At 41.9% G+C, this 17,988-nt stretch overlaps 1 protein-coding gene across 8 annotated transcripts in view; it reads left to right on the forward strand.

Moving 5' to 3' along the window:
- The first annotated feature begins 1,855 nt into the window (after positions 1–1,855).
- Positions 1,856–17,988, forward strand: part of MTHFD2L (methylenetetrahydrofolate dehydrogenase (NADP+ dependent) 2 like) — a 33,347-nt gene continuing 17,214 nt past the window's right edge. For 2 of the 8 annotated variants that reach the window (XM_062622009.1, XM_062622010.1), the window contains exons 1-5: positions 1,857–2,068; positions 9,843–10,027; positions 11,259–11,381; positions 15,658–15,810; positions 16,728–16,835. In XM_062622009.1, coding sequence (XP_062477993.1) covers positions 1,932–2,068; positions 9,843–10,027; positions 11,259–11,381; positions 15,658–15,810; positions 16,728–16,835 — 706 coding nt within the window. In that variant the 5' untranslated portion in view covers positions 1,857–1,931. Of the gene's footprint in view, positions 2,069–2,738; positions 2,906–9,842; positions 10,028–11,258; positions 11,382–15,657; positions 15,811–16,727; positions 16,836–17,988 lie in introns of those variants that run through there. The other 6 variants (XR_009965485.1, XM_062622004.1, XM_062622007.1 and 3 more) reach the window with 5 other exon arrangements.

Genomic DNA, 17,988 nt, shown 5'->3' on the forward strand with positions numbered 1-17,988 from the left:
GACCTTGGTCCCCACCCCTGCCCCAAGGGAGCTGGATCCAGCTGTGCCACTTGGGATACTCAGGAAAAGCACGTGCCTGAGCAGCTCAGTGCTGTGCAGGGTGAGGCCCCTCTCCAGTCCCCATTGCCAGGTTTAGCCGAGGAGCCCCAGCACAGCCTGCAGTAGGCTGTGCAGCAGGCTGTGCAGAGCTCTGAAGTTCACATGTCCAACCTCTGCTGTACTGATGGCAACATCCAGCAGCTGAGACAGGCTGAGTGGTGCCATTGCTGCTGCTATGTCCAACAACAGGAGTCTGACCTGTGGGTAAGAGAGACAGCAGGTAGCCAGCAGCCCGCCTCCCGCTCCACTGGGCATGTGGCGATCCCTTTCCCACTGCCCCTCCTGCCCAGCTGCCGGCCCTTCTGCCCCCCAAACAAATGTCTCCATGCCGAAGGGTCCCACAGTTTGTTGAGGTGTGCATCAGCAACCCTGGGGACACTGTAAGGAACATATTCTGACCCAATGAAGTGCACAGATCCACTCTGGGGAGTTCCCCTTGAGTGTATTTCCTTTGGGTGAATCCAGAGGAGGCCACCGAGATGCTGTGAGGGCTGGAGCACCTCTGCTATGGAGACAGGCTGAGAGAGATGAGCATGTTCAGCCTGGAGAAGAGAAAGTTCCAGGGAGACCTTAGAGCCACCTCCAGTGCCTAAAGGGGCTGCAAGAAACCTGGAGAGGAGCTTCAGAAAAGTGCCTGTAGGGACAGGAGAAGGGGGAATGGTTTTAAACTGACAGAGGGGAGATTGAGATGAGATGTTAGAAAGACGTTCTTTACTGTGACGGTGCTGAGGCACTGGCACAGGTTGCTCAGAGAAGCTGTGGCTGCCCCATCCCTGGCAGTGTTCAAGGCCAGGCTGAACAGGACTTGGAGCAACCTGGACTAGTGAAAAGTGTCCCTGCCCGTGGCAGGGGGTTGGAGCTGGATGAGCTTTAAGGTCCCTTCCAACCCAAACCACTCTGTGGTGATTCTATGTTTCTACTATTTATAAGAGATGACAAACTAAACAGGAAGATTTATGTAAGATATACAATACTGGAGGACAGTAAGATTGTAGGAGGAGAAGCCATTATGCACGTTTTCTGTGGAAGCACCTGAGCCACCTACTTTATGCAAACACATAAATGATGAAAAAAGCTAGCCCATACCATATCAGAAACCACAGCCTCGGTCTTCTATTGCATGTTTTCAAAGCTTTTGCAAGCTTCAGAAAGGAAGTTGCCTGCTGTAAGTAGGCTCAGTACTGCAGGTAAGGTTGCCAGTATTATTTTGGTATGTCTTGTATACACTATCTCAGATCTCAATTTGTTCTCTTCTTCTCCTCTGCATAGAGGATTTTTTCCACATTTTTCATGAAAAAAAAAAATAACAGAAGACGATGGAAAGCAGCAATATGCAAGTTGCAAGGAAGCCCAAGCAACTTCCCCTGGGACATGAGCGTGCAGCTCAGAATTCCGAAGGACATCGGCTCTTTCCTGTGCCACCGAAAGTCAGCTTCGGCTTTGCCCTCACCACATTTTGGCTGGAGTTCATTCGAATCGAATGACACAAAGACCGCCTTTTTCATCATCTGCAGAAGCTCCTGTCGCAGCCCACCAAGCAGTGCAGGGTGGTGTGGGCTGGGGAGGTGGGTAGGGGCTGTGCCCCCCTTCCTCTCAGCACATAAACCCGCGGGTTACCAGTCCCCGTCCACACCACGGGTGACGGCCAGTCCGCAGATGGGGCTCTAACCCTAACCTTCCCCTTCGCCGGGTAAGTTCCCTCGTGTCCCCTCCGGCCCGGGCTTCCCGTCACAGGGACCAGCAGGTCCGCCTTTCGCAACGCCCTCAGTTCTTGCAGTGGCTCCTCCTTTCGTCGCTTGGTTGCGGAGGCGCTCCCGTCCGTCGGGACCGACATGGCGGCGGCGACCGCCTTCACTTCTTCCTCCGCGTTGCGCCCGGGCTTGGCGCCGCTGAGGAGGTGGCGAGCGCTCTCCTGCCCGGCGCCCCTGGCCGCCTACAGCACCAGCAGCTCCCCTCGCCGCGCCGCCAGGTACGCCGCACCGCTCGGGGTATCTTCTTCCTCACGCCTTCCTCTTTTCTTCCTTCCTTCCTTCCTTCTTTCTCCCGGTATGGCGGGGGCGCTCTGGGTAATGGCGGGCCGCACGCGCCGCCGCCGTTTAACGGTCGCGCTGGGAGCTTGTGGCGGGTGCCAAGCGCCTGTGGGGAGTTTTGTCTCTTGTGGGCCGCTTCCGGGCCGAGTTGTGTTTTTTCCCGGGAAAACGGGGCTCTGCGGGGTCAGTGCAAGAGGGAAGAGGTAGCTGGAGCGACGGAGGGAAGGAGGAAGGGATGCGGCACCGGCGTCGTGGTTCCAGCGGCGGGTTAAACGGTGCCCTGTCATGGAGGAGAGCTTGCGGTGTGGTCTCCTGCCTCCTCCTTGATGGGAATCTGGCTGTTAAACGTGTTCGCTCCTGATAGAAAACTATTTCTGCGCAGTGGGTCTCTACTTCTGTTCTTTGCTGCTTGTAACTGTTTTTTTTTTGTTTGTTTTTGTTTGTTTGTTTTTGTTTGTTGTTGTTGGTGGTTGTGTTTTGTTGTCGGTTGTTTTTTTTTTCCCCAGTTCTGTGAAACGTAGATGTTCCTGCAGTGATTTTACAAAGGTTTTCATGTCATACGTACAGTACTGAGAGCATCCCATTGTGATGCCCCCTATGATGTTGGGCTGTTAAGTGTATAAGATGGTCTAAAACAGCAGCTGAGGTCTTTGTTTCTGTAATATCTTGCAAGTTGCTGGATGCACAGATGAAAAAGGTTCAGTACCAAAATTGTTCTGTTATAAACACAGGGTTCAAAATAATATCCATATGCAGGAGGTTGCTGGAATTGAAAGGTGAGCTGAATTCAGGCATATTTAGTCTAGCAGGTGTCTAAGCGTATGCTGCCCTGATAAACTCTCAGGATCTTAAGTATTACATAGGGAGAAATGCATAAAGCTTTAATACTTGTTAAGTAAATCCAGAGATTTGAAAAACGTGGTTATGAATAGATTGTGACCTTGTAGCAGAGAGTGGGTTCTTGATAATGTTATATAAAAAGTTGAATTAGTGCAACTGTTCTCTTACTTTGGGGAAGTGATTTCTGGAGTCAAGAAGGATGGAGAATAATCTTGAAAGGAGTAAGAGAAATGTTTTGGAATGGTAAATGACAACACATTACCACCTTGTTTGTTTCCTTTTTGGTATTGGTATCTAACCCCAGAATGGTTTCTGCTTTTTAGCCACTGGTATTTAAACAAGTTTCTTTGAGTAGCTTGGTAGGCAGTAGGGAGAAGCCTGTGTCTGGAGTTATTTTTAAGAAATGGATGATGCCCTTGGCAGTTTGTTTGTTCTCCTAGAATTATATTTTTTCCCCCCATCTTAAATGTTAGCAGAGGAAAGAAGTTGTTTCAGAACAACTTCTTATGCTGTTAGGATAATATTTAAAATCCACAATGTTCTACCATCCATGTGTCTAAAAAGTTTAAACAAGTGTCTGTGACTAAATATGGTATCTACTGGCTGTTATATAATTTCCCCATGTGTTGAATTGTTAAGCATTTCTCATGTTTGAGTGTGCTGATAAACAACAATGCGTTATAGTAATATAACAAAACTTTAATCAGATGTTGGTTTACTCTGGTTAAGTACTTTATTCTAGTAGAGACAAAGTGCACATTTTGTTTTAGACTGTCTCAGAAAGCATGGTGGGTTTTTTTTTCCTCAGTGTTGTTCTAGGTATAGACTTGCTTGTCCCCCAAAATATGATATAGAAAAAACACAACTGATCAGACTGACAGGACTGTGAAAACCAATCCAATTTGAACACAGAGCCAGAATGCTTTATTATTGGGTTTACTAATGACTTGGAACTACTTTCATCATGACAAGCTAATTCAACATTTATTAAACATCTGTTTAATCTGTTAAATTTGTTTGTGCACGAATATACATTAAAGTTTCAAGTATATGCATTTCCAGAGAGTGTTAAAATGTTTTAGTTTTGGGTGTTCAGAGGTAGTCAGGCAAAGAAAAAGATTATTGCTGAAGGATGTCAAGCTGTTATTTTCTAAATACCTAATGAAACATTTTGCTAATAGAATCATAGAATCGTTAGGGTTGGAAAGGACCTTAAGATCATCTAGTTCCAACCCCCCTGCCCTGGGCAGGGACACCTTACACTAAATCATATCACCCAAGGCCTCGTCCAACCTGGCCTTGAACACTGCCAGGGATGGAGCATTCACAACCTCCCTGGGCAACCCATTCCAGTGCCTCACCACCCTTACAGGAAAGAATTTCCTCCTTGTATCCAATCTAAACTTCCCTGTTTAAGTTTTAACCCGTTACCCCTTGTCCTGTCACTACAGTCCCTAATGAAGAGTCCCTCCCCAGCATCCCTGTAGGCCCCCTTCAGATACTGGAAGGCTGCTATGAAGTCTCCATGCAGCCTTCTCTTCTCCAGGCTGAACAGCCCCAACTTCCTCAGCCTGTCTTCATATGGGAGGTGCTCCCGTCCCTGATCATCCTCGTGGCCCTTCTCTGGACTTGTTCCAGCAGTTCCATGTCCTTTTTATGTTGAGGACACCAGAATTGCACACAATACTCCAGGTGAGGTCTCACAAGAGCAGAGTAGAGGGGCAGGATCATCTCCTTCGACCTGCTGGTCATGCTCCTTGTAATGCAGCCCAGGGTACAGTTGGCTTTCTGGGCTGCAAACGCACACTGCCGGCCCATGTTCACTTTCTCATCAACCAACACCCCCAAGTCCTTCTCCACAGGGCTGCTCTGAATCTCTTCTCTGCCGAACCCGTAGTTGTGCCTGGGGTTGCTCCGACCCAGGTGTAGGACCTTGCACTTGGCATGGTTGAACTTCATGAGGTTGGCATCAGCCCCCCTCACAAGTGTGTCAAGGTCCCTCTGGATGGCATTCCTTCCCTCCAGCGTATCAACCAAACCACACAGCTTGGTGTCATTGGCAAACTTGCTGAGGGCGCACTCAATCCCACTGTCCATGTCAGCGACAAAGATGTTAAACAAGACCGGTCCCAACACCGATCCCTGAGGGACACCACTCGTTACTGGTCTCCAGCCAGACATTGAGCCATTGACCACAACTCTTTGTGTGTGGCCATCCAGCCAGTTCTTTATCCACCGAGTGGTCCATCCATCAAATTGATGTCTCTCCAATTTAGAGACAAGGATCTCGTGTGGGACAGTGTCGAACGCTTTGCACAAGTCCAGGTTGATGACGTCAACTGCTCTACTCCTGTCCATCAGTTCTGTAGCCCCATCATAGAAGGCCACCAAATTGGTGAGGCAGGATTTCCCCTTAGTGAAGCCATGCTGGCTGTCACCAAGCACCTTGTTGATTTTCATATGCCTTAGCATGCCTTCCAGGAGAATGTGCTCCAAGATTTTGCCAGGCACAGAGGTGAGACTGACTGGTCTGTAATTCCCCAGGTCATCCATTTTCCCCTTCTTGAAAATGGGGGTTATATTTCCCTTTTTCCAGTCGTCGGGAACTTCACCTGACTGCCATGATTTTTCAAATATGATGGCCAGTGGCTTCGCAACTTCATTTGCCAGCTCCTTCAGGATCTCATCAGGACCCATGGACTTGTGCCCGTTCAGATTTTTAAGATGGTCTCGAACCAGTTCCTCTCCTACAGTGGTTGCAAGGTCTTCATTGTCACAGTCCCTGCATCTGCCTTCCAAGACTTGGGTGGTGTGGTCAGAGCCTTTGCCAGTGAAGACCGAGGCAAAGAAGTCATTCAGAACCTCAGCCTTCTCCAAATCCTGTGCAGCCAGTTCTCCCGAGAGCTTCCAGAGGGGGCCTACATTCTCCCTAGTCTGTTTTTTATTTGCTACATACCTGTAGAATCCCTTCCTGTTATCTTTAATACCTCTAGCTAAGTTTAATTCTTAATCTGCTAGAGCTTTTCCTTTTTTTTTTATCTTCTTCCCAGGAAGGGTTTTTATTGGAACTAAACCCACACTTCTGTTATACAACAGGCTATGCATGTTTCCATGGTATACTGAGTTTGTGCCCTTGTCTTAAAAATCAGGACGAAATTGTGAATCCACTGGAATGATCAAGAGAGGTAATGAATACTGCTGTATTCCTAGGAAATAGTGGTAAAATACCATGACACATTTTGCTTATTTTATCTGTCAAGGAAAATGCAAGCAACAAAAGTCAAAATAGTCAAACACTTGGCGTAATAGTCAAGTAAATAATTATGGTGATTACATTCAATTTATTAAAATCTTTCAGGAAGAACAGTGTGTCTTGCTGTAGTGATGATAATATGAGATAAATTCTCAAGACTGAAATAATTAATGGTAGGAGTATTATTTTTTTCAGAATATCCTTAACTTGAAACATTTCTGATTTTGGGCAAGTTTTTGTCCTGAGGTTTTTGCTTAAGCTTGTAGAACTTGCTGTTGTCTTCAGAAAGATGCAGATGTTGACGATCCCATTGTAACACTTTCTGGATAGGGTGTAATATGTATGTTCTGTCCAAGCTTAGAATGTGTGTGTGTGTGGCAGTGTGCTTTTGGCACTGTTTTTTGTTTGTTTGATTTGGTTTTGGTCCTTGGATGACTGAGAGGGTTGAACGTGACAGGGTGAGAACAGTCAGTTTTGAGGACAGATCTTGGAAATTTAACAAGTCTGTGTCTAGTTTTTTAAGGAAGAGGCATGCACTTAAAAGTTACTTGCTTAAAGATTAGGAAGACTTCTCCTTTGGCGACACATTTAGAGTAAAAGTAGCATATAAATGCAAAACATGTTCATGTGGATTTAGACTATCTTTTGTAACCCAAATATTGTGAACTCCTTGTATTCTTAAATATGTATGGCATTTCTACACAGGCAAGCATTAGTTATTTATTTGGCATAATGAGTACATGGAAAGAAGTGTCTGATGCCAAAGGCACATATAGGTGAAACGTAAATAATGAAGATGAGAGACATCTATGAAAATGAGTGCATACAGAGCAGGTCATATAGGAAAAGAATAAAACCACATCTGTTGGCTTAATTATTTTATAGATATATATGTACTTAAGTTAAACACTACAGAAACTTGTGTTTGGGAAGTAGCTGTGGATGGCGTAAAATTGAAGGAAACAAGGTATTCATGGCTTTTGTGTGCTAAGTGTGTTTGCAATACTTCGCTTTCCTCACAGTGGGGGAAATTGTTATCAGCAAATGTGTTAATTTCTATTTCTCTCCTTTTTTTTTTTTTTTATCATAAATTCTAGGTACTTTGGGTTGTTTTTTTTTATTTTGGTTTGTTTGATTTTTTGTTTAAATTATCATGGCACCTTGTTGGTGTCATTATAAAATTCACCTGGAGTCTGTGCCACGCTATGTCAGTTACAAGTGGTAGTCATGTTGAATTAATTTATTCAATTCACAGGGGTTCAACCTGTGAATGTATGCATACATCTAAAGTTCTTCCTCTCAAAGAAGGAAGTGAAGGATGTTTGCGGCAGGGAAACTGTCTCCTGTTCAGCCTTACTTTGTAGTAATGAGTTGTTGGTCTCTGATTAGTAGCTGATGAGCCAGGAAGGTATGGTTTTCTTACAGTGCCTCACAGCTCTGCTCAATAGGAGTTAACTTGTCCATTAGTAACTTCAACTTTGCTTCAGTGTGGTAGCTCTGCTTCTGTGGAGTTTGTTATTTTACTGTGTTTTTACAGATAGAATAGTATTTACTTGTTACTCTATCAGATGATTGTACCAAGAAGCATGTATGTATCATGTTTGGATTCTTGATGTTTCTGTGAAGAGAGGTTCAGTTAGTGTAGGTGCAAGCTTGAATTGTTGTGGTATATGTCCTGTAGACATGTACAAGGTGAGGAGTGGCTATGCTTGCTTACAGTGAGCAGACAGGCAGGAAGGTGGAGAAGACTTTGGCGACCAGGAGAAGAACCAAGGTAAGATAAAGCTGACACTTGGAAGATCTGAACAAAATAATACTTGAGGAAGTCCTGTTCAGTCAAGATGTACTTGATCTTTAAGCAGTTACCTGGTGAGGGCAGCATGGGAAGTTGATAAAAGACATTTAGAGCTTTAATAAAGGGTATCTCTTAATATTATTGTCACCAAAGAGTCATTCAGGGGTGAGGGTGGAGCTTGTTAGATTGAGTAGGGAATTCAACTTCCATTCTGTTCTGGGGTGCCTTTGGAGCACTGTTAAGGTTTACCTCTCTTGTGGTTTAAGCCCAGCCAGCAATTTGGAACCATGCAGCTGCTTGCTTACTCCTCACCTTCTTTCCTGCCCCCACTCCCATAGGGATGTGGAAGCAAATAGGAAGAATGTAACTCCCACGGGTTGAGATAAGAACAGTCCAGTAAATAAGGTATAGCACAAAACCACTGCTGCTACTGCCAATAATAATAATGATAAGGGAAATAACAAGAGGAGAGAATACAGTTGCTCACCACCTGCCAACAGATACCCAGCCCGACCCGAGCAGCGATCTGGGCCTTCCAGGTAACTCCCCCCAGTTTATATACTGGGGGCATGGCATGCTGTGGTATGGAATACCCCTTTGGCTAGTTTGGGTCAGGTGTCCTGTCTCTGCTTCCTCCCAGCTTCCCCTTCTCCCTGGCAGAGCTGAGGATGAGAAAGTCCTTGGTCAGAGTAAACATTACTTAGTAAGAACTAAAAACATTGGTGTTATCAGCGTTGTTCCCAGGCTGAAAGTCAGAAACACAGCACTGCATCAGCTACTAAAGAGAAAAGTGACTGCTACTGCTGAACCAGGACAACCTCAGATGCCATTGGAAGTAAATTTTATTTTAAAATACATTTTGGGGTTGTCATGTTACTGCTTATAAGTTGTTAATTTATTTAAAGGGATTAAGCAGTAGTGGAAGTTAGCAAGATACTACTTTTTCCAATCCAGAGAAAATTACTTGTGGGTATCTTGCTCTTCCCTATGTAGCAGAGTCCTCCAAGAACCATTCCTAAATAACATAAAATGTAGGCTGGCTATCTCTCAGTCAGATAGAGGCTGAGTTTGGATGACTTCTTTCTATAAGGCAATAGAAAGTCTGTGATTTTGGGTGGTCTTGTGGTTGCCAGGTCCTGTGTGGGCTCATTGTTGCTGCTGCTGTTCCCTCTCTACCTTTCTCCTTCCACACTCGTGCATTTAGCTTCTTTGATCATGAAAATTTACTAGGGATGATTGAAACAGCAGAAATTTCTGAAAGAAGTTAGCTGCAGCTTACTCCTTTTGGCTGCTTGAAGTTGTGGGTTTTGGATCTTGCAGAATGCAACATTTTAAAGCAGATCAGTGGTACAATTTCTTGCTCTTGCCATTTCTTCCTGCTTTCTCCCCTCTAAGCACCACCACCACCAAGCAATAAAGCTAGTTTTTAAAGGCTGCTTATCTGCTACAAAATAAATGAACATTTAGTGTCTGAAAGTTATACATGCTGGAGGTTTCTTGTTTGCTGTGGGTTGGTGAGGTGTGTGAGGGGGTCCACATCCTTGGCTGGGGTAATGGTCACGCCATGATAGAGGGAGAGAGGGGGACTAAGTAGTACCAGGCCAGGTTGAAGGCACAATACTTTCATTCTTCCTCTGCTTTTCTGCATGGGTAGGGCAATGGTTGTGGGCCTTTCACCTAAGGACATTTATCTGCTGTAGTGCTGGCTGAGGGGCCAAGAGTGGTTACAGGAATTTAACTGCATATTTGATGGTAGATTACACACTTAATTGTCTTGTTTATGAAATCTTAGAGCTAAATGTTGTATATGTTTTCATCTTTCTAGTGATGAAGCAACCATTATCTCAGGGACAAGGCTCGCTCAACAAGTTTTGAAAGAAGTTCAAAGGGATGTAGAATTGTGGATATCCTTTGGAAACAAGAGACCTCATCTCACTGTCATATTAGTAGGAGACAATCCGGCCAGTCATATCTATGTCAGAAACAAGATAAGAGCAGCTACAGCAGTAGGTATGTGTTATGTGATATAAATGATCCTGGTAAGCATAAGATGCTGTTAGTTAACAGTAAGAAAAAGTGGGGGGAGGAGCACTCTTTGTATCTCAGTTTAATTTTGTGCTGGTTTTCTCCTCTTCTTCCCTGATGAACTTGAAGAAAAAGGAGTTAAAGTAATTTTAATGGCCCATTAATGGTAGCTTAAATTCAATTCTGTATTTAGGAACATTAGGGAGCAGTTTGCACCTTTACTGCTGGAAACTGGAAACTGAAGGAGAACACTAGGGTTAGGTTTTTTTTTTGATAGTTCAGTGTCTTAACTGGGGCTTGGTGAATGAAGATAAATAGAGTGGAATTATGTTAGGTTTTAGTTCTTTCTTCATGACAGTTTTTTGCGGTTTTTTTTCTTAATGTGAAATACTTGCTTAAGAGCTTGAAGTACCTGTTAGATTCCTTCTTTTTTGTGTGTGCATTTTTCAGCCTAACTCCACTGTGGTAGCAGTCCATCCTACCCTAGAATTGTTGGGAACAGTGGTTAAATAGATATTAAGAATAGCCTTTTTCTTCTCAATGTCACTAAATTCTTCATAATATCAGTCTTCATGTGCATCTGCTGTATCTCATGGAATTTCTGTCCCTTGGAATGCTCTAAGTTCACAGTCGAGCCAGGCAAACCAATACAAAAGGCTGTGCAGCTCTGAATAAGGAGGGCAAAATTTCAGCTATAATGAAAGCAAACAGTGAAGTGACTGATAACACCTCATCTTCAAATGAAAGTGTAATAGCCTAAATGGGAAATATGAGTGTAGTCGCTCTCAGCGAAATGGCAGTCTTTTGAAGTAACTTGAAAAACTTTATTTTCTAATACTGAGTTTTGTGGTAGAAAAGCTGTCAGATAACATGCCAGTAATGCTAGTGGTAGCTTTATGTGTTCAGTTGTAGTTGTAATTCTCAAAAGCATGTTTGTAGAAAAGTTAGATTGTTCATTTTCCAAATACTTTGAAGCTATTGTTTAGTTTTGGAGCTGCTGGGTCATATATTTCTGTATGTTTTGTTGTAAGATGATACTTGACATCCAGAAATACAGCATTAAAGACCAGAAAATGAAAACAGACTTTCTAGTAAGTCATCTGTGTTTACTTAAGACAGTTGTTAAGTATCACACACATTTTCACACAAAATGAGTAAGCTGTTTGTAGATAAATTTCCTGGTACTAACATGTCTTCTGATTTTGTTTTATATCAGGCATTTCTAGTGAGATCATACTGAGGCCTAAAGACATATCGCAGGAAGAACTCTTAGATATGACTGTAAAACTCAACAAGAATTCAAGAGTTAGTGCTTTGTTAGTTCAGTTACCTCTCCCAGGTAGGTGACATCTTTTGTCCCACTCCTTCTATACAGTCAATGTCAAATGAAAGAGTTTGACAGTTTTGAGTTACAAGACTATCTTGGTGACAAAAAAAACTCTTGAGAAAGGACATGCCTAGTGATTAGTTGAGATGTTTTTGTTGTATACTAGCCTGTACTTAATTTTAAACAGAAAAGCTAATTAATTCATGAGAATCACTTCGTATTTTCAACCTTGCCTTTTTTGTAAGTTCAGTCAAATGCTGTGTCAAGGAATTTCCCTCCACAGACACACTTTACTCAGTTTAGTTATATATATATATGTATTTATATTTTTTGTCATGTTGCACTGTTTAGCCCTGAACTCCAAGACCTGTGCTGTATTTTCCTCCCCTATGTCATGCCAAGTTGTACTGTCTTGCAGTGATTCCAGGTCTTGCCTTAGGTATTTGATCATGCTTTCTATGCTATTCCTAATGTTCCTAGTGAGCTTTGTGCTAAGGTCCTAAAAGCTTCTACTGTCCTCTTGGTTTTTATTTCACTTCTCCTAATTTGCAATAAAATCTCTCTAAAATACACTCGCCAGTAGCTGTCAAAATGGGATTTTGGCAGTGATAAAACTTTTCATCTAAATCTACGTAAGTCAAACTGGTAAAACCATCGCATGCTTCCTGATGGAGAGGAACCCAAATTACTGGAGTCATGTTAATAAATAGACTGGCATGTTGGGTTGCCCCATCTCTGTGTTTCTAAGTGTTGTCTTTGATTGTACGTTTATACCGTGTTCTGTGAGAGGCAGGAGCTGCCTTTTTGGCATGTATACACATGATTTCTAGCAGTAGCTGGGGCTCCAGGGGCTGCTGTTTTTAAGTATCTCTTATAATAATGAGGCTGAAATGTTGCTTTGAGGTGAGCTTTTCATTTCCACTCTTACTCCTAGTAGTGGTCTTCACCTTCAGGGAATTCTCGCTGCCTTTATTTCGTGTAAGCAGAAATGGGGTCAGGTGCTGAGTGTTGAAGAGATGCTTGCTTTGTATTTGTAATAAACACCAGCATTTGTGGTTAGGAAGTTTGGCGTTTCCTATTACATGAAAGTGAACTGAAATCGGCCACTTGTTGAAGTAAGTTGACCACAAGGTGGGAGTATAACACAGATAAGGAGACCTTGGAATCTTCGCCACCAAGAGAGGAACTCTGGGAGCCAATGGAGTGTGGTCGGTTTACTTGGAACAAACATCTTTCCCACTAAGAACAGATTAGGGGAAATAGGAAATGGAAGAATTTTCATTTCAGTAGTAAGAACTCATGCCAAAGATGGAGCATTGCCAGCCTGTAGATGGAAATCCTTCTGTCTGAAGGACAGAGAAAGAAATGGGCTCATCCAGTCTTAAGCTGCCTGCCCTAGTTGGTATGTGGTTCAGAAGCAGACTTAAGTCTTGAAACTTTGTGAATTTAAACCTGAATTTTAACACTGAAAAGAAAAAAAAAACCACACCACAAACCCTGAGGATGATTCTAGTTGTGTAATTCAAATGTCTGATGCTAGTCTATTGTTTAAGCCCTGAAGTAAGTGGTTGAGTATCCCTTGCAAGAACATTATGTCTGTACTGGTAACTACATAAAGACTAGTTAGCCTTCCTCAAACCTATGAAACTTGCTGGTTTGGGGCTTGGCTGTTACCTGCCTTAATAAAAATCTTAGAGTAATTTAATCAATAGCAGGACTTCTTCAGCATTGTCTTTAGAGGAAACTTAAATATGCAAGTTATCATGAATAGCAAATGTTCAGGAGGTTCTTTCCAGAATAGATGTCAGCTATAGCTCTTATTGTTAGATTTTTTATTAATTTTTTTTTTCACTTCCAAAGGAGCTTCGTAAGCAAAAGGGCAGAAAGCTAACTTAGCTCATTTTCCAAAATTCTTCTTATTTGCCTTGTAATGGAAGGAGACAAAGCCTTCAAGTTGTGATAACTTGATCAGTAGGGGCTGCTTATTCCAGAATTGAGGTGGTTGTGTGGGGTTTGGGGTTTTTGCAGTAAACCACACACAGGTGTGGCTTTCGATCAACATGGGGATAAAAATACAAGCAGAAAAAAGCCTTGTTCTCTTCCACTGTTGTGAGCTGGAGCAACTTAACTTTGAGGATTGTCATCTTTGCCTGAGGAAAACTTCCTTTCTGTGCACCTTCAGAGTGTGTTACTTCTGATGTGGTAATGGTTTTGTGGAGGGTTTCCTGTATCTTTTTTAGCTGCCTGGAAGATGGCTATGGAATGTTAGATATTTATTTGAGATTGAAGATGGAAAACTCAATTTTTTTAGTTATAAGCGGCAAGTATGAGGCAGGGGACCGTATGTCCCTCTGCTGTGCAGGACTGCCAGCTGAAGCGTGGCTGATTTAGTGGAACTGACTGCTAAAGTCATAGCAGTGTCACAGTAGAGCTGCTCAAAATTATTTCTAGGGAGCTTGTTGCTCCTGCTGAGCAGCTTTCTCCTTGCTTTGATCCACATGGTAAGTTTTCAGATCCTTTTTGTGCTAGGTTTTTATTTTCATCAGCTTCCCATTCCAGAACTAGTCTTTATTTTTTGAATGTCAACAGTAGAGACACATTTTGTTTGCTGTGTAAGAGTTTCTTTATGTGCATGTCAGAGGATCCGGGCAAGAGATGCTTGGTGTAGTCTTGTAAGTTTGGTTAAAAGGAGAAGGGTGAGTGCAGATAGGAACTTGGCATGCAGAATAGCTCAGAATGACAGCAAAAGAGTTTGACTGTCAGTTGAGAGGAGGCTAAGCATGTTCTGTGAGACTGACAGCAACATCCATCAGAAATAGTCTTGTTCCTCTGGGAATAAATGAGGCTACCTGCAGTCAGGTGGGAACAAATCAGGAAAATAAATTTCTTGAGGCAAATAAAATGTAGTCATTGAATAACGTAGTAACTGTCTATACAGTTGGTATTGAATTGGTTTCCTTGTTTATGGGTGGCTTGCTCCACATGGTGTTGTAGAAGTGTCTGTGATGAGGAGGGAATGATGTCCATATCCTCTTTTCTCCCTGTAAAGCATGATTTCTTTCCCTTACACATAAATGTATCTGTGATCTGTCTCTATCTGAGAAGCTGAAGACAGCAGTCAGGAGGTATTTGTAAGAGCAGTGAAGTTTCAGTTTGATGAACAACTGACTTCCCTAAGGTTAACAAATTTTCTGTTGCAAAAGCTGTTTAATAGATTACTCAAAATTTCTTACTTATTTATTTATTTCCCAAGTTGACATAAAAACAAGACTATGGTTGCCCTCAGTGTGAATGAGGCTAGTCTGACCTGTAGGGCTCTTTCATCCATGTACTTAGCATCTCAATTTCCTCAGATCCTTCTTATTAGGAATCAGAACAAATCTTCCTTAAACTGAAAAATGGCGTGTATCTTAACAGTCTGGTTTAAATCTAGGGTTTGCTTTCTGGGTCATTTATGAGTATGGTTTATAGAGCTACTCCTCTGGAGTGTCTATGTATGTATGGGGTTTGTAACTTTGCAGAAGTAGGACTTGGTAATGCTTTTTTTTTTTTTTTTCTTTATCAGTTTGTGTGTTTATGCAGTGTAAACTTTAAGCATCTGCAGACCTATTCCATATCAATAGCACATGGTAAATGCACATGAAAAATGTTCATTGCAACTACATGAGTAATAAATTATGTGCAGGTATAGTCATTTAAGCTAAGTGTAGTGTTTTGGACTCATCGGTATCAAACAACTTTGTTTTCTAACAGCTCTCTGGAAAAGTAGAATACATTTTGGTTTTGCTGATTAGAAGATTACTACTTACATTTTTCGAAAAGGGGAAATGAAAGGCAGACCTGCAAAGTTATTTCAGCTTAGGTTATCTTTGGTGATCTTAGAGACGGGTAATAGGCACAGTAACTTTTCTCTTTAGATTATTTCTTTTGAGCCACTTGACAAGTAACACTTTCAGAATGCAGGAGCGACTCTGAAGTGTCTTGCTTGAACATGTATTTTCATAGTTACAAAGTCATCATTCTCAGTTGAGTATCAGCCTCTCATATTTTGACTGAATCTGTTGTCAAAACAGTGTCAAACTGAAGCATTTCATTTTCAGTAGATGACTTGAAAAGGTGAATTTGTAACTGCTGCCTTTAAGAGGGGGGAGTATAGTGTATTCATAATGAATAGTAATAATAATTACCTAGCTAGAAACAACTTGTGTTTCTCAGTGTAATGATTCAGGTAGTATTGGGATCACCTGACAAGTGAAAGAATTGTAATGTGAAAAATTGTATTTCCTAGATCACATCGAGGAGAGAGCTGTTTGTAATGCTATTGCTCCTGAAAAGGATGTGGATGGATTTCACATTATGAACATTGGACGCCTGTGTCTTGACCAGCCTTCTGTAATACCTGCCACTGCTGCTGCCGTTTGGGAGATCATCAAACGGACAGGTAAAGAACTGAACGGTATTGAAACTCTTTTTATCTTGGAAGGATTGAATCAGGTGTGAGTTACAAGGTGCAGTTAGTCTAAAGATACTGGGCCGATGGAAGAACAAAAATTTAGAGCATCAATCTAAATAATGAGGTGCCAAATAGATGAGATTTTTTTTTTGCCAGTAGCATAGCTATTAGTTATGTATAGGCAGTAGTCTGCCTAGAATACTTGGTGAAACACTTCAAATTACTTTCTGTATTCTATAATCATAGAATCAACCAGATTGGAAAAGACCTTTAAGATCATTAAATCCAACCATTGCGCCAGCACTGCCAAGTCTCCCACTAAACCATGTCACTGAGGGCCTCAAACTTTCCATGCTGATCTGATGGACCAGCCCTTCCCATCCTCTGTCAGGACCCATGTAACATCCCTTCAGATGCCTTTTTAACCTCACTTAGCATCAAAAGAGCCAGCAGATGTTGTAAGGAACTTTTTGTGCTATTGCTGATGTCCTGATTTGAATGTGTAAGTTCTTAGGGGAAGGAACAACAGCAGAAGTTGAAGCATTTAATTCAGTATTAGGGAAAAATATGCCTGTGGATTTAATGGTTATCATTTCATAAGTATAATATACATGTTCTTATTGGTGGATGTAAGAGTTTCCATTGCCCTTTGTGGTCAGAGAAGAGAAATGAGGTCACTCCAAAGGGTGATTCAGATAGCTGGCAACTCAATCAGGTTCTGTTTCTCTAAGGTGAAAGTTGAAAGTTGTTTTGCGGATTCCTCCCTCAAATTCAGCCTTGGAGATTTTCAAGTTGTGTAGTTGTCAGCAGTCAACAAGAGCACGTAACGTTATCTTGGTGACTAAGAATGAAGGGTTTAGGTGTATCAAAATAGCAGAATATAATTTTTTATTTTTTCCTATAAGGAATACAGACATTTGGGAAAAATGTTGTAGTAGCGGGAAGATCTAAGAATGTTGGAATGCCTATTTCAATGCTTTTGCATACTGATGGAGAGCACGAAAGGCCTGGAGGTAAGTCCATGAGTGTTGTTTAAAAGCTTCCATTCATGAAATTATGAAAATCAAGCTGACCAGAGGATTTGGACAAAAAGTGGAAGCTTTTGTATCTTGTGCAATATTTACAATTACAGCAAGAAAGCGAATTTGCTAATTTATTATGTATTTCCTGACATCTTCTCAGAAGAGCAGTTTCTGGACTCGACTTTTTCTGGTATTACATCATTGTTTTGTGCTTCATGGGAAACAGCTACTGTTTAAACATGGTTAGTGTTGAACATTGAGGGTAATACCTGGCAGCATGGCCTTATTGAGCTGCAGAGGTTCATGTGATGTTTATACACAGTAATACAGCTGCATGCCTTATCCTTGGGTTTAGTAATATTAATTTCAAGGTTTTCATATGCAAGTTGTCACACGCATGTGTATATACACACATACATAGATGAATATGACACAATTCCTGTATTGTGCTATGTTAGTTAGGTGGTGATTATGAAAATGCCCAAATGACAAACACTTTTCTGTGTGAGCTCTATGATACTACACATTGACTTGGGGGATTTTTCTGTAGTGCACTATATCCCTCTGGAAATTGTGGTTGTAAGGGAAATATTTTTAAGTAATTCTAATTGGAGAAGCATGCATGTGCACTATAATTGTGCTGCAGAAAGAAAAACAAATAGAATTTAAAAAAAATAGTGTTCTTTTGCAATTTCATTTTGATGTTGGAAACTGCCATGGTGGTGTGCACAAATGAGGTAAAAACGAATGATTAATCCCAGCAATGTTTAATAGGAGTGCAGTGAAATCTGTTATTAATATAATAAAACACAAAAAGCTTCTCACTAATCATAGAGTTGGCTTTTCCATTCAGGCTCTGTGGGAAAGTTGCTGTTTGAAACTTCTCTTAGTGTTTGAATTGTAATTACCGTCAGTGCATACTTCTGGTCTCATCCCCATTCCCATGAAAATGGGTAGCATTTTTGCCATTTGGTGCTAATATTGCCTTGTGTATATTACTGGCAGTGTGGGTTGATGTTTGAAGGAAGCTTTATACAATATTATGTTATGTTAGTTATGTTGCCAACTACTTGCATGTTTCTCAGCTGGAGATGGGGAGCCCTAGTGACCCGTGATTCCTTAGCAGTTTGTTACAAAATCCATA

The sequence above is a fragment of the Pezoporus occidentalis genome, unplaced genomic scaffold, assembly GCF_034315485.1.
Source record: "Pezoporus occidentalis ecotype Australia unplaced genomic scaffold, CSIRO_AGI_Poc_V1 ctg238, whole genome shotgun sequence".
In the NCBI taxonomy this organism is placed as follows: Eukaryota; Metazoa; Chordata; class Aves; order Psittaciformes; family Psittacidae; genus Pezoporus; species Pezoporus occidentalis.